Source organism: Lasiosphaeria miniovina (genome assembly GCF_030549165.1).
Source record: "Lasiosphaeria miniovina strain SMH2392-1A chromosome Unknown B0T26scaffold_8, whole genome shotgun sequence".
NCBI lineage: Eukaryota > Fungi > Ascomycota > Sordariomycetes > Sordariales > Lasiosphaeriaceae > Lasiosphaeria > Lasiosphaeria miniovina.
The window spans coordinates 1,480,946-1,494,583 of NW_026848227.1; the positions used below are offsets into that span (position 1 = coordinate 1,480,946).

Genomic DNA, 13,638 nt, shown 5'->3' on the forward strand with positions numbered 1-13,638 from the left:
AAGGTTCGGGCAACAAGGACAAAGGCGGGGCCCGGCAGAGTGAAGACTGGAGCCTGCTAACGCAAGCAAGAGGCTGCTCAAGGGCAATCAAAAGGTGGCACTTTGGTCAAATTCGAATGAATGCACGCAAGAAGGTGCATGCCAAGGCGCCCGAGATGCAGCACGCCGTAAACCGCATCATCATGGTCCAACTTGCTCCAGAAAGCGCTTGGCTAGATCTGCCGTTGGGTGCCTCCCCAGACAGGCCCCGAAATCTCGGCGGGTACGCTGTTCTCTTGAGCCTTCGCGGGGAGATTCAAGCTGGGCTGAGTGGGACACGAGATTGTAATGCGCAATGAAGGCTAAAGGTGGATTGACGAGGGGAAGCCAAAACCGACGATCGAAGACGAGGACAAGACCAAGACCAGCCTTCTTCGGCCCTAAGGCAGCCAAGCCGCATTGCGCCTATATTCGAGCAGATAGCTAGCCAGGACCGAGCGGGAGTCTTGGATGCACAACTACCGGCAGCCCCTGACGCTAGACGCCAACTTTGTCCCAATCAACACGTAATACTAGCTCCCAACTGCCCTCTCTCGTAACTGCCCTCCCTCGTAACTACCCTCTCTCGTAACTACTCTCCCTCGTAACTGCACTCTCTCATAACTGCCCTCCCTCGTAACTGCCCTCACATTTTCTGCGGGACTCCGTTTCCTATTGGTCTGATTGGCATTTTCTTCCCCCCTCGACGCTGCCCTCCTTGAATGTCAACCAAGAGGCACCTCATCTCTCTGCATTTGCATGATGCAGTCGATAGTTGGTTGATCCCCTTCGCTAACCACCGCTTTGCAGTATGACCAAATTATCTTGCCCGTCTCGTACATCTCCTCGCCCTCTCCGTAGGGCCCTGCTGTGAGAAACCCTCACCGTCACGATACATGTCCATCGTCTACACCCGTCGGCCCATGTATGCCACGGTGGCCAACTACCTCGGTCCCCGGCAGAAGTAAGTCGCCTCGGTAATATAGTGTCGTGCACTGGGGGCAGGGGCTAGACGGCGATGGCGAGAACTAGCGCCTCTACTGCGTCGCCCTAGAGCAGCTGCTGCCGTAGACGTCGCCGTGGTCTCGAGGTTGGACGTGGACCCCGAATGACGCGACTCTCTCCAGCGCGGCCAGGACCCCGAGGAGCTGCCGAGCCTGCACCGCGCCAGCAGCAGCGAAGTAGGTATTTGTAGTGATTATCTATCTCAACAGCAACCTCTAGACCAAGGTATCGTGACTTCTAGACGCTGCAGCCATATCATTACATGGCCGCTGTGGCTCTAACCAGTTCTGGCGTCAAGATGCGGGAAGTAGGGCCCGCCCTGGCCGCAGTCTCAATCGCTGCTGGGCGCGAGGGCGTGCTGGGTCTAGGGGGCGTGCTGGGTCTAGGGGCTGGCAGGCGGCGCGAAGGTCTACAGCGAGGCATTAGTGGCGCTAGAGCAGTTGCCCGCAAGCACGGCAAGGGTGCCGTTCTCGAGCAGCGAGGGTGCCGTTGTCGAGCAGCGACGGCGTGAAGGCTGTGTGGCGGCCGGCAGGAAGAAGGGCAGACCCAACGGTTCTGGGGAACGACATGGCGTGACTGCGGACAGGCAAATTCGACCTTTGGACACTGAAGAATCGGGGGGTTCGGGAGTGAAGAATTGGGTGGGATCGTTATGGATGGATGGGCAGCCATGTATAGTTGCCCGACTTTCTGCCTGATGGTGCAGCAAGACGCCCAACTCTGGAGCCTATCGCGGCTGTCATTGTCGTCGACGAAAGGTTCGGGCAGAGGGGTTGGGCTCGCGAACTCGCCTCTTTGGGAAACTTGGTAGTCTCTCAGCGAGGGCGTCTGGCTCGGATATGGGGTCTTTGGGAATGCGGCCGTGCTGGGCAGCCTCAGCGGCGTGCGCGTCCTTAAGGGTCTCGACCTCGAGCGCTTGGTTGGGATTTCGATGGGCAACTGGCGGTATGGTCTGGGCCCGGGTCGGCGACGCCATTGGTCGGAAGCCGCGCTGCTGATTGGTCTTGTCACAGGCATTGCCATCTCGGTCTGGTTCGGGCTCACGCGGTCCGTCGAGTGGAAGAAGATTGCAAGAGATGTGAGTTAAGCCGTGCGGCGTCATGTCCGAGATTGTCGCGGAACAGGCGTGAGACGGTCCTATCGGTGGGTGTTACTATCGGTGGGTGTTACTATCGGTGGGTGTTACTATCGGTGGGTGTTGATGAAGATAGTCGTGTTAAGGGGTCGAGACTCACCAAAGAGTGCGGCGCGCGCAGCTTTTGTTCAGCTGAACGGAGCCAGCGTGGGCGAGCTTGCGAGAGGTGGCGTAAAGAGGCTGTCTCTTCTCTTTTGCCGTGAGGGTGCCAAAGTTTCTCGCCCAAGGATTGGCCTTTCTCGCCCGGGAATTGGCCAGTTTTTGTCCGTGTCAAATGGCTGTCAATCCGTTGTGCGTAGTCCGTGCGGTACTTCAACTTTGCAGCCAGCTCCTCCTAAAAGTAGACCACTTTCTTCCTTGATCTCGCAATTCAATTTCAGCCAATCGCACGCACGATTTGTCCCCTTCTAGCTATGGACAGGTACGCCGAATACTTGACGATTATTACCCTGTTAATCTCCACTAATACATCGCTGAGAACGCGTCTACGGTCGGGTTCCCTCAACCGCAGTCCCCACCGCCCGATCAACGAGACCCCGAACCAGATTCCTCCCAACCGCCCCATCCTCACTACGAGTAAAGAGACACCGACCAGATTCCTCCCAATATAAGGGATGCCGTGGTTATAATTTGGTCAAACATTACCAGCACCCCTCGGCCAGCATTCTTGGTTAGCCACCCATTCCCTCGAGCGAGGCGAGGACAGCTCGCCGCAGGCGCCGCCAGATGCAAAGAATAAGAAAAAAAGAGGCTCCGTCCAGCTGACCCCTTCTAGGTGGAGGTTGCGGCTCTGGCTCGGGACGGTACCTGTACGCTACTGGTGGCGGCTGCGGAACTGAGCCTGCTATTGGCGGTTGTGGCGGATGGTAGCCGCCTGCTCAGCCCTGTTGCGGCTGCGTTTCGTAACTATCCCTGTTGGCCGGATTGTTCTGGTACGAGATCTGCTTGAAAGGCTTAGATCTGGTAGTGCACTTAGATAGGAAGAGAGCTAGGAGTGCACTTGGATAGGAAGAGAGCTAGGAGTGCACTTGGATAGGAAGAGAGCTAGGAGTGCACTTGGATAGGAAGAGAGCTAGGAGTGCACTTGGATAGGAAGAGAGCTAGGAGTGCACTTGGATAGGAAGAGAGCTAGGAGTGCACTTGGATAGGAAGAGAGCTAGGAGTGCACTTGGATAGGAAGAGAGCTAGGAGTGCACTTGGATAGGAAGAGAGCTAGGAGTGCACTTGGATAGGAAGAGAGCTAGGAGTGCACTTGGATAGGAAGAGAGCTAGGAGTGCACTTGGATAGGAAGAGAGCTAGGAGTGCACTTGGATAGGAAGAGAGCTAGGAGTGCACTTGGATAGGAAGAGAGCTAGGAGTGCACTTGGATAGGAAGAGAGCTAGGAGTGCACTTGGATAGGAAGAGAGCTAGGAGTGCACTTGGATAGGAAGAGAGCTAGGAGTGCACTTGGATAGGAAGAGAGCTAGGAGTGCACTTGGATAGGAAGAGAGCTAGGAGTGCACTTGGATAGGAAGAGAGCTAGGAGTGCACTTGGATAGGAAGAGAGCTAGGAGTGCACTTGGATAGGAAGAGAGCTAGGAGTGCACTTGGATAGGAAGAGAGCTAGGAGTGCACTTGGATAGGAAGAGAGCTAGGAGTGCACTTGGATAGGAAGAGAGCTAGGAGTGCACTTGGATAGGAAGAGAGCTAGGAGTGCACTTGGATAGGAAGAGAGCTAGGAGTGCACTTGGATAGGAAGAGAGCTAGGAGTGCACTTGGATAGGAAGAGAGCTAGGAGTGCACTTGGATAGGAAGAGAGCTAGGAGTGCACTTGGATAGGAAGAGAGCTAGGAGTGCACTTGGATAGGAAGAGAGCTAGGAGTGCACTTCGACAGGAAGAGAGCTAGGAGAAGCAAGAAGACGATGCGCTCGACAGTGGCCCACGAGTGTGGGTTGCAATCTAGTCAGACATTGTGGCTACAGGGCCAGCATGGTCGCGTATGCGCATAATCACATGGTCTTAGACGTAACGCCTTCGACTATGTAGCAGGCAGTATTCTCAAAGGAGGCTTATAATCTCGAGTTCAATAACTTGGCTGGCTTAGGAAGTAGGAGGAATCCGACTGCATATTCTTCAAGTTTTTCAATGCCTTGGGGGTTTGGTGATTGATAAAAAGGAAAGTAGCTAGCTGAAGAGGACAAAAGTTCCGACTCGGTTCTTAGCACCTAGACAAGGCTGATGGGGTATCTGGACGAGCGCGGGAGAGCACCGGCGAGGCAGGCGTGCCTCTGTCCAATGAGGAGCGCCTGAAGGACACGAGGGCAGATGGACTGTCGGACCTGGCAGCCGGTCTATGAGCATTGGTTCAGGATCTCGGTGTTGAGCATTGGTTCAGCATGGGTGTTGAGCATTGGTTCAGCATCTCAGTGTTGAGCATTGGTTCAGCATCTCGATGTGTTGTAGAACAGAGACCGATGACCGTCGTAGCAGGGACCTTCATCAGCGGTGGCGTCTACACAAGTGTCGATGTCAAGCTGGAACTGGTCCGGCGTAACCCGCGCCGCTCCCCGCCCGTTTCGAAGACGCTCCGGTAGCTCGTAAGGCTAGACGGCGTATAATTTCAGTCTCAGCAGGATCTCATAACTCCCCTTAAGCTTCCTAACGCCATGTTAGCAAGCGACAACGTCCTGCCTACTATGGGTAGCAGCGAGCCTCGAATTGGGGCAGATTGCAGCTTGGCATCTTAGCACAATCGTGGCCATAAAGCAGACCACACTCCAGCTATGGGATTATCATTAGGGAAACCGTCTAGGAGTTCATTCCGCACAACAGAGTCAAATCGTCACCGCACATCATCCCTCTTCTTTGCGTGCCTCTCGGCCACCACCCTCCTCGTCCCCTACACCACCCTCGTCACCACCCTTGTCATCACCACCTCTGGCCCGTGATCAAAGTTGACAGGGGGTTGAAGGGTCTTGAATTGTCTGTCTAAAAAAAAGTCTAGAAATGTAAGAAAAGAAGCCACTATTTATACCCAAAAAGTAAAACAAAGGAAATCTCGTGATACTAGGAAGTGAGCGTCATAGAGGGCCTTTTAAGGTTCAACTCGGTTATGGCTCAGATGTGGCTCAAATTGTAGGTGACACCACCATCATCACTATCGGAGCTATGGGCAGGCCTACGGGTGCGTGACCATAAAGCAGAACCACACTCAGCTATGGGATTAGCATTAGGGAAACCGTCGAGTTCAATTTCCCGCACAACAAAGAGTTAGATAGTCGCTGTATTCGTAGAATCTAAAGGAGAGAAAAAGAAAAGAAGTTCCAATGTTTTGCGGAGAGCAGGAAATGGGGGTTGTGGACAGACCACGTCCGAAGTTGCTGCAGCCGGTCGGTATGAAGCAGAACCATACTCTTCAGCCGGATTTGGAAACCGTCCAGGAGTTTAGTTTTCCGCATAACAAAGAGTCAGATAGTCGCTGTATTCGTAGAATCTGTTACAGCCACCACCGTTAACCCTGCAGCTGACCCCGCACTAGCCCTAATTGGGAATGCAGGTCTTGGCACCCAAAAAGCGGCGTGGGCCCGTGCGCTGCCCGCTCCCACAAAGAGCTTACACACGAACAATTCCTTTGTAGATTTTCCTTCCTTTCTTCTTCATCACCAAAAGCTGCGATACGGGTGCTACAGGACCGATTGACAGCAATACCACTGGACAAAGCATCATCAGAAGCATCACGCGCATCAAGAACAAGCTCAGATCTGTAGTACAGTACGCAATAATGAAATTACACGTCACCAGAAACAGACTTCTCCCATCTCAGCAAAAGTTACCTGGCCACCCAAAACGAACACGAAGTTGTGCTGCCTAGAAGAAAACGAGGAACCTCACTGCTATAGGCACACTCTGGTCGGCAAAATCACATTGTGTTACGATCCTGGTTCAGGGTGCATGAGGCGCCCTGCTTCCGCCCCGTGATTGGGTGACGTGGTGGAGACGGACAGACCCCACCCCGTGTGGGTGCGGCCAACCAGGAAGCGCTCTGCCTGATTAGCTGCCAAGACCAGCAGAGCGGACGGAGCGGGCGCTCTGTGGGGCCCCTGCGCTCTGCGAGCAGAGCGCCCTGGACCCGCGGAGCGCAGGCACCAAGGACTCTGATTGGTCCGCCTTAGATAGATATATACGACGACCGTAGCCACGGTCCTAGATAGTTCTTGCTTGGTTCTTCAAGCAAGCAATACACATCCACTGCACTCATACACTTTGAGTGGCATTCCGATTTGACTGTATTACCCGTGCGATAGGAGCTTGCCCTTTGTTCTATCTTCATAATTACCAACCCAGCATTCTGTGGAGCCCGTGCTCCCTTACAGACAGACGACCCTGACAGTCGAGTGGTTTGTAATACGTTGCTTGCTTCTCTCTTTGGTACTGATTGAACAGAGTGCTCATCGCACACCGACAACCTGGCTACGCCTGGAGAGGATACGGTCCTGCCAGACACCCAGCCAGAAGGAGAACCCGGTTCGTCAAGTAGTGACGAGTCTGACGGTAGCAGCATCGCTGGATCCATCCAGCCTGAAGACACGCACCTCAGAGACGCAGACGAGGAACCGGAAACTCTCAGTGAAGGATCAGTCACCCGGCTCGCTCAACAACTGGAACCCCTTGCGTTAGAAGACGACAACATGGCGACCAACGCGCAGCTGGCGGCGGAAGTCACCCAGTTGAGAGCGGATCTGGCGGAGGCCGGAAACAGGATTCGTGGCCTAGAAGCGGCCAATGCACCTCCCCAGAAGAAGCTGAAGATCCCCCACCCTGAGCTCTACGATGGAGACAAAGACAAGTTCGAAACATGGAAAGATTCGGTGCTCTCCTACACGGCGTACAACACCGATGAGTTGCCGTACCACAAAGATGAGGTAACGTACCTCGGTACTAGGCTTGTGGGAAAAGCGGCCACTTGGTTCGAACCCTACCAGAAGGCGCTAGCGGTACAGCCAGCGGACAGAAACCCGGAAGTCCACGCCGTCATCCAGAAAGGAGTTAAGGAGGTTCTTGCACGAATGGGAGAGTTCTTCGCGGACCGTCACATCCAACGGAAGACGGAGGAACAAGTCAAGAAGTTGAGGCAGACTCGTTCAGTGGCTGAATATGCAGTGGACTTCCAGACCTGCATGTTGCACCTCGACTGGTCAGTTCAGGGGCAACTGCTTGCGTTTTACGATGGCCTCAAGGACCACGTCAAGGATGAGCTTTGCAAAACGCCTCGTCCAGAGACACTGAGGGAGTACATCGACGCGGCAATCAACATTGACGACAGGTGGTTCCAGCGCGAGAATGAAAAGCGCAGAGAGAAAAAGGAGGGACGCTCGACAAGAGGCTACTACGGCAGTCAAGGCAACAAAGCCAATGACAAGAAAAAGAGACACACTCCAAGCACCGCGTACGGAACTCACCCAGGACCGATGGATGAGAGCGTTGGCGCAATCTCTCAGGCACAGCACAGGAACCAGGACCAGGGACAGCGCCCACCACGCGACAAGAAGAACGACACTTGCAACAACTGTGGCAAAACGGGCCACTGGGCTAGAGATTGCCGACAGCCCAAGAAGCAGGGACAGGGAAGACCTCCGAACGACAGGAGGGCACGCTTCAACGATTTCCAGGCCATTGGAATGGTGCTGGAAGACATCGACGATTCTCAGACCATTGGAATGGTGCTGGAAGACATCGACGATTCTCAGACCATTGGAATGGTGCTGGAAGATATCGACGAGGAAAAGAGTCTGCCGGACTACGGAACAGCGGCACTTGCCCACGAACTCGCGGAAGCCTGGGGACCGGAAGTCCCGCAGGTCCCGGAGCCGACTGAAGGAAGGAGCGACCGCGGAACCGGATCGGAAGACGAACCTGAGACCGAATCAGAAAACGAGGAGGGTCCAGGTCAACGAACCTTCAGCTCACGCATCGAGGAAAGACTGGCCGGACAAGCGGCCACTCGGCAAGAGATCAAGGGCATCAGGCACTTCCTCGGGAAACTGAAGGAGAGACAAGACCAGATGGTCACGCTGATCGACAGCGGCAGGCAGTCGTCGCAGGGGCGACAGCTCGCCTTTGACGAACTGACCAGAGTCACCCTTCAGAAAACTGAGCTCTTGGAGCAGCTCAATATCGAGACTGAAGAATTTGAGGACGAGCCAGCACCGCCTGAGAGCTGGATTAACCCAGAAGAACGGGAAGAAGTCTGGTGTAACCAGAGGGCCCTCGAGGATACCAGAATCGGGGAAGCATTCCTGGACCTCGCCGATATCGAGGAAGCCGAAGAAGATGAAGAACCCGGAGACGCACACCAGCTACACCCCACGCATCCTGAACACCAGGAAGTGGACTGGGCGAGCTGTGTTCACGATGCTTGCCGGACACATCTTTCGCCAAAATGGCTCTACAACCACTTCCCAGCCAGGAGGTCGGGACAGGCGATTCCCAGGGTATACCGACATATACCTACCTGGCATACACGGGTCGGCACGGCTACGAAAGACCATCAGGGGGAGGCGGAAATCGTGATCGAACCCCTCTCGCCTAAACCTTGCCGAGAAGGCAAAACCAACTGGAGGACTTGTCAACAGGCAGGCTGCCAAATTCACCAGAGGCAGAAGCTTGAGGACTGGCACAGAAAGAAGACCCAGCACCTCACCCACTCCAGAAACAGGAGGCTCAACAGGGCGCACCGTTCGTGGCCTTCGGTTGAGTACCGCCTAGAGGCAGAGACGATGAGGAGGATCGAGCCAGAAGAATCCGCCTACCGGAGCCGCGACGAACGGCTCGTTAGGTTCCTTCATCGCCAGTACGAGAAGCGTTTGGGAAACGACTCGCGGGCCTCCAGCAGGCCCGAAGGAAGCGAGTAAAACCCACGCTTCAACGGACCGATACCGAAGATTGGAGGCATCTTGCGGTCGGGTCCTCAGAAAGCCCTCAACAACGGCCTTACCCGGACGAACAGATCGTCGGCAGGGTAGAGGCAGACGCACGACTCCCACGTGGGCTACACGTTCAGGCCCAGTGTGAATGGAGGACGAAGAATCCTCAGGAGCCAGTTATATTCTTAGCGAAGATCGACGGCGGGAGTGACAGGAACGTCATCTCGGAAGATCTTGTTACGAGGCTCAGAATCCCATGGAGAACGAAGGCAGTACCGTTGCGACTACGGACCTTCGAGGGAGAGCTTATGAAGCACAACGGGGGGCGTTGTACGAGAGAAACCCAGGAACTTTTGATCACGGTTGATGGACAATCTCACAACGTCGTTTTCGACATCGTACCCTTGAGTAAGCAGGTCGATATACTGCTAGGGGACCCTTGGATGGAAGAATATAACCCCGACATTTGGTGGAAGAAGGGCGAGAAGGTCTTCGCCAGCCGCCAAAAGCACAGCCGAGGCTCGGGACGCCGAACTCGAGGAGAAAACCGCCAAGACAATGGCGAAGGGCCACCCAAGAATACGGGTAGGAGCCAAGATCGCCTTGCAGGCCAACGCAGGGATCGAAAACGGTCGACTGAGCAAGAGGAAGAGCAAGAAGAGAGGTTCATTATGCTCATCCACGCTAGCGAACCAGATGAGGACGACTTGAGCAAGACACCGGATGAGTTCAAGGGCGTACCACACGAATACTTGAAGTACGACATCTTCAGAGAAAAGATGAGGGACGAATTACCCTCACATGGTCCGTTTGACCACGAGATCAACCTCAAGGAGGGTGCGAGACTCAGGAAGCACAAGATCTACCATATGACCCCACAGCAGGATGAGGCTATGAAGGAATACCTGGATGAGAACCTACCCAAAGGCTTCATCAGGCGTTCACGGTCACCAGTGGCGTATCCAGTGATCTTCGTGCCGAAGAAGCATGGAAAACTACGCATGGTTGTGGACTATCGTTCACTAAACGAAGAGACGATCAAGAATCGTTACCCGCTTCCGTTGATTACCGAGATGAGAGATCGGCTTTCCGGAGCTCAGTGGTTTACGAAACTTGACCTACCTTTTGCGTTTGGCCACATCAGGATCAAGAAAGGAGACGAGTGGAAGACGGCTTTTCGAACGAGACACGGCCACTTTGAGTACCAAGTGATGCCAATGGGCCTGACCAACGCTCCAGCATCGTTTCAGGAGATGATTGACCATACTTTACGGCAAGCGATAGACGACTTCGCTATGGTCTACGTCGACGATATCTTGGTCTATAGCAAGACCCTCAAGGAGCACAAAAAGCACGTGCATCAGGTGCTGAAAGCTCTTGCGGGAAAGGGACTCTCGGTTAACCACCAGAAGAGCGAGTTCCACACGCAGAAGACGACTTTTCTGGGATTTGAGATATCGCCAGGGGAAGTTCGAATCGACCCAGCAAAAATAGCGGCAGTCAGAGACTGGCCCGCGCCAGAGAACCCCACAGACGTCAAGTCCTTTATTGGATTTGTAGGGTTCTGCCGGATGTTCATTAAGGGATTCGCGGCTATCGCGCGACCGCTTCATGAACTCACCACCAAAGATACCCCTTGGGTATGGGAGGAAAGGCACCAGCAAGCCTTCGACTTGCTCAGGCAGAGGATGATCGAGGAGCCTGTTCTAAAGCTTCCCGATTTCAGCAAGCCTTTTGAAGTCGAAACGGACGCTTCAGACTATGCTTTGGGAGCAGTACTCAAGCAGAAGCATGACGGCCACAAGCACCCAGTCGCCTACATCTCTAAGGCTCTCCACGGCGCCGAGCAGAGATGGCAGATTCACGATAAGGAGCTAAAGTCGATCATCTACGCTTTTGAGGACTGGCAGCCATACCTCAGTGGAACGGAACACCCCGTACAGGTGTACACCGACCACCAGAATCTCCAGCAATGGGCCAAGAAGCAGAAACTCAGCGGCAGACAGACACGTTGGGCAGAGTTTCTCGCGCCATTCAACTTCGAGATCCACCACATCAAAGGCACAGAGAACGCCAGGGCGGATGCTCTTAGCCGGAGACCAGACCACCGGGTCAAGGGCGAGCAAGTGGAATCTCCACCGCTCTTTGAGAAGGACGGAGACGTGCTGCGCCACCCGATCGAGGACTGGTACGACTGTTGCATGGTCTATAGAGTAGACTGGGCCAACGAAAAGGAATACCAGTTCCAGGTCACTACTCCAGAGGAAGAAGAAGACCTTCCGTTCGGTACTACTACCGACGGCCTAGGCAAAGTCTGGTACGGAAACAAGATGTACGTCCACCCGGACGTCCAGGCGGAAATGATCAGGGAGCATCATAGCGCTAGGCTCAACGGGCATCTTGGGCAAGCAAAGACGCTCGCCAGAATCCAGCAGTGGTACGACTTCCCCAAGATCAGAACACGGGTGAAGGAAGTACTAGAAGAATGCGAGGAGTGCAACAAGAGCAAGGCAAAACGGCACATGCCGTACGGGCTCTTGGAACCACTGCCAGTCGCCGAAGATCCATTCAGTTCGATTACAATGGACTTCATCACCAAACTGCCACCCTCGAAGGACCCAGTTACGGACGTGGTCTACGACTCGGTTTGGGTAGTTGTGGATAGGTTTACGAAGTATTCGTACTTCGTACCCTTCAAAGAGACTTGGGATACCGCACGGTTCGCCAAGGTCTTTTGGAAGCACATCGGGTCAAAGCACGGTTGGCCAAGAGAGATCATCACAGACCGAGACAAGCTATTCGTCTCCAAGTTCTGGAAGAGTCTTACGGAAGAAATGATGACGAGAGGCAAACCTTCGACATCACACCACCCGCAAACCGATGGACAGACAGAGCGGCTCAACCAAATCCTGGAAACCTACCTCAGGATCTACGTCAACTTTGAACAAGATGACTGGGTTGACCTCTTACCAAGCGCAGAGTTCAGCTACAACACCGCGGTTCTGGAAGCTACCGGAACTACACCCTTCTTCAACCTCTTCAAGCACGACGCGGACCTTAGGCAGGGACCACCTGCGGAAGCACCAAGCGCGCCCCGTGCAAGAGTGGTTGCAGATCGGGTTAAGGAACTCCACGTTTACCTCCAAGGGAGACTCGAGTTAGTACGCCAGCATATGAAGGAGTACTACGACAAACACAGGCTCGAGGGACCTCGCCTAGAGGAGGGGGATAAAGTTTATCTCTCTACGAAATTTTTGACGACAAAACGGCCAAGTAAGAAGCTGGACTTCAAAAGAATTGGACCGTTCAAGATTGAGAGAAAGGTTGCGACTTCCAACTACGCACTTTCACTACCCAGCTCGATGAAGCTGAGGACTAACGTCTTTCATATTTCACTCTTGGAACCAGCACCCAAGAATTCACGGCTGGAAGAAGACGTCGAAGTCGAGGACTTCGAAGAAGAGTACGACGTTGAACGGATTTTGGACTCACGACTCGTGCGAGGAGAACTTCAGTATCTCATTAAGTGGCTCGACTGTGGGAATGAGGAAAACTCGTGGGAACCAGTTTCACTACTGAGTTGCCCGGAAAAGATCCAAGAATTCCACCAGCAAAATCCAGATCGGCCTAAGGAGCCTACAGGGACAACTTCGAAACGCCGAACGCGGGCGCGCAGATAGAGCAGAAGAGCCTTGCCGTCAGGCCTGGCCCGAGGGTAGGGGAGTCAAGGGGTCGGGAGAGCCAAGAGCCAGCACCTGGTCAATGTCCGCTGCCCCCCAGCCGGGGGAGAGGGGCAGTGAAGAGGGAGCCGCTTGGGCCTCCAGCCGCTCTTCTTCCTCCAGCTCAGAAACAGCGGCCGCCTCGTGGAAAAGGATCCTCGCCATTTTCTTCTCAAAAGCCTGTTCGCGCTTCCGAAGGCGACGAGCCCGTCGCGCGTTTGCCTCCTGGGCTGCGACGACGGCTTCGCGCTCTGCGTCCAGTTCCGTTTTCTCGCGCTGTAGGGAGGGAACTGGGAGACAGTCAGAACCAGCGAGGACGGTGCATGCTGAAAGGTCCTTACTGTCTGGGCCCTCCAACCCGCACTGAGCGTTGTTTGCCAGCACGCACTCGGAGCAGCGTTTGGCGCCCGGGCTAGAAAGGCAGGAAAGCGCCTTGTCGCGACAACGAGGACAGGAAGGCATGGAGAATCCGCTGAGGGCAAGGGCGGAGGATTGTTTTCGGGACGAAGGGTGCTTTTCGCAATCGTTTTCTTGGGAAGGAAACTCATGGTTAGCTACGCGTCGGAAGGGCGTTGCAGGAGGGAAAGGATCACTTACCAGAGCTCCTGGTTGCCGATAGTCGTTGGCTTCGGGACGAAGCCTGAGGAGGAGGGGCATCGTGTTACGATCCTGGTTCAGGGTGCATGAGGCGCCCTGCTTCCGCCCCGTGATTGGGTGACGTGGTGGAGACGGACAGACCCCACCCCGTGTGGGTGCGGCCAACCAGGAAGCGCTCTGCCTGATTAGCTGCCAAGACCAGCAGAGCGGACGGAGCGGGCGCTCTGTGGGGCCCCTGCGCTCTGCGAGCAGAGCGCCC

The 13,638-nt window shown here is 54.7% G+C and overlaps 2 protein-coding genes across 2 annotated transcripts; one reads left to right on the forward strand and one right to left on the reverse strand.

Annotated features, from left to right (window-relative positions):
* Positions 1-914: 914 nt before the first annotated feature.
* B0T26DRAFT_681016 (uncharacterized protein) lies at positions 915-2,496 on the forward strand (the record flags this gene model as incomplete). Its single annotated transcript, XM_060440587.1, has 7 exons — positions 915-982; positions 1,073-1,100; positions 1,146-1,199; positions 1,274-1,506; positions 1,734-1,781; positions 1,843-2,101; positions 2,458-2,496. 7 exons carry the CDS (start codon positions 915-917, stop codon positions 2,494-2,496), a joined length of 729 nt encoding a protein of 242 aa, XP_060290182.1.
* Positions 2,497-12,578: 10,082 nt separating this feature from the next.
* Positions 12,579-13,413, reverse strand: B0T26DRAFT_730921 (uncharacterized protein). Its single transcript, XM_060443027.1, has 3 exons — positions 13,380-13,413; positions 13,124-13,312; positions 12,579-13,072 (listed from the first exon to the last, which is right to left on the reverse strand). Exons 2-3 carry the CDS (start codon positions 13,242-13,244, stop codon positions 12,762-12,764), a joined length of 432 nt encoding a protein of 143 aa, XP_060290183.1. The 5' UTR covers positions 13,245-13,312; positions 13,380-13,413; the 3' UTR covers positions 12,579-12,761.
* Positions 13,414-13,638: the final 225 nt, after the last annotated feature.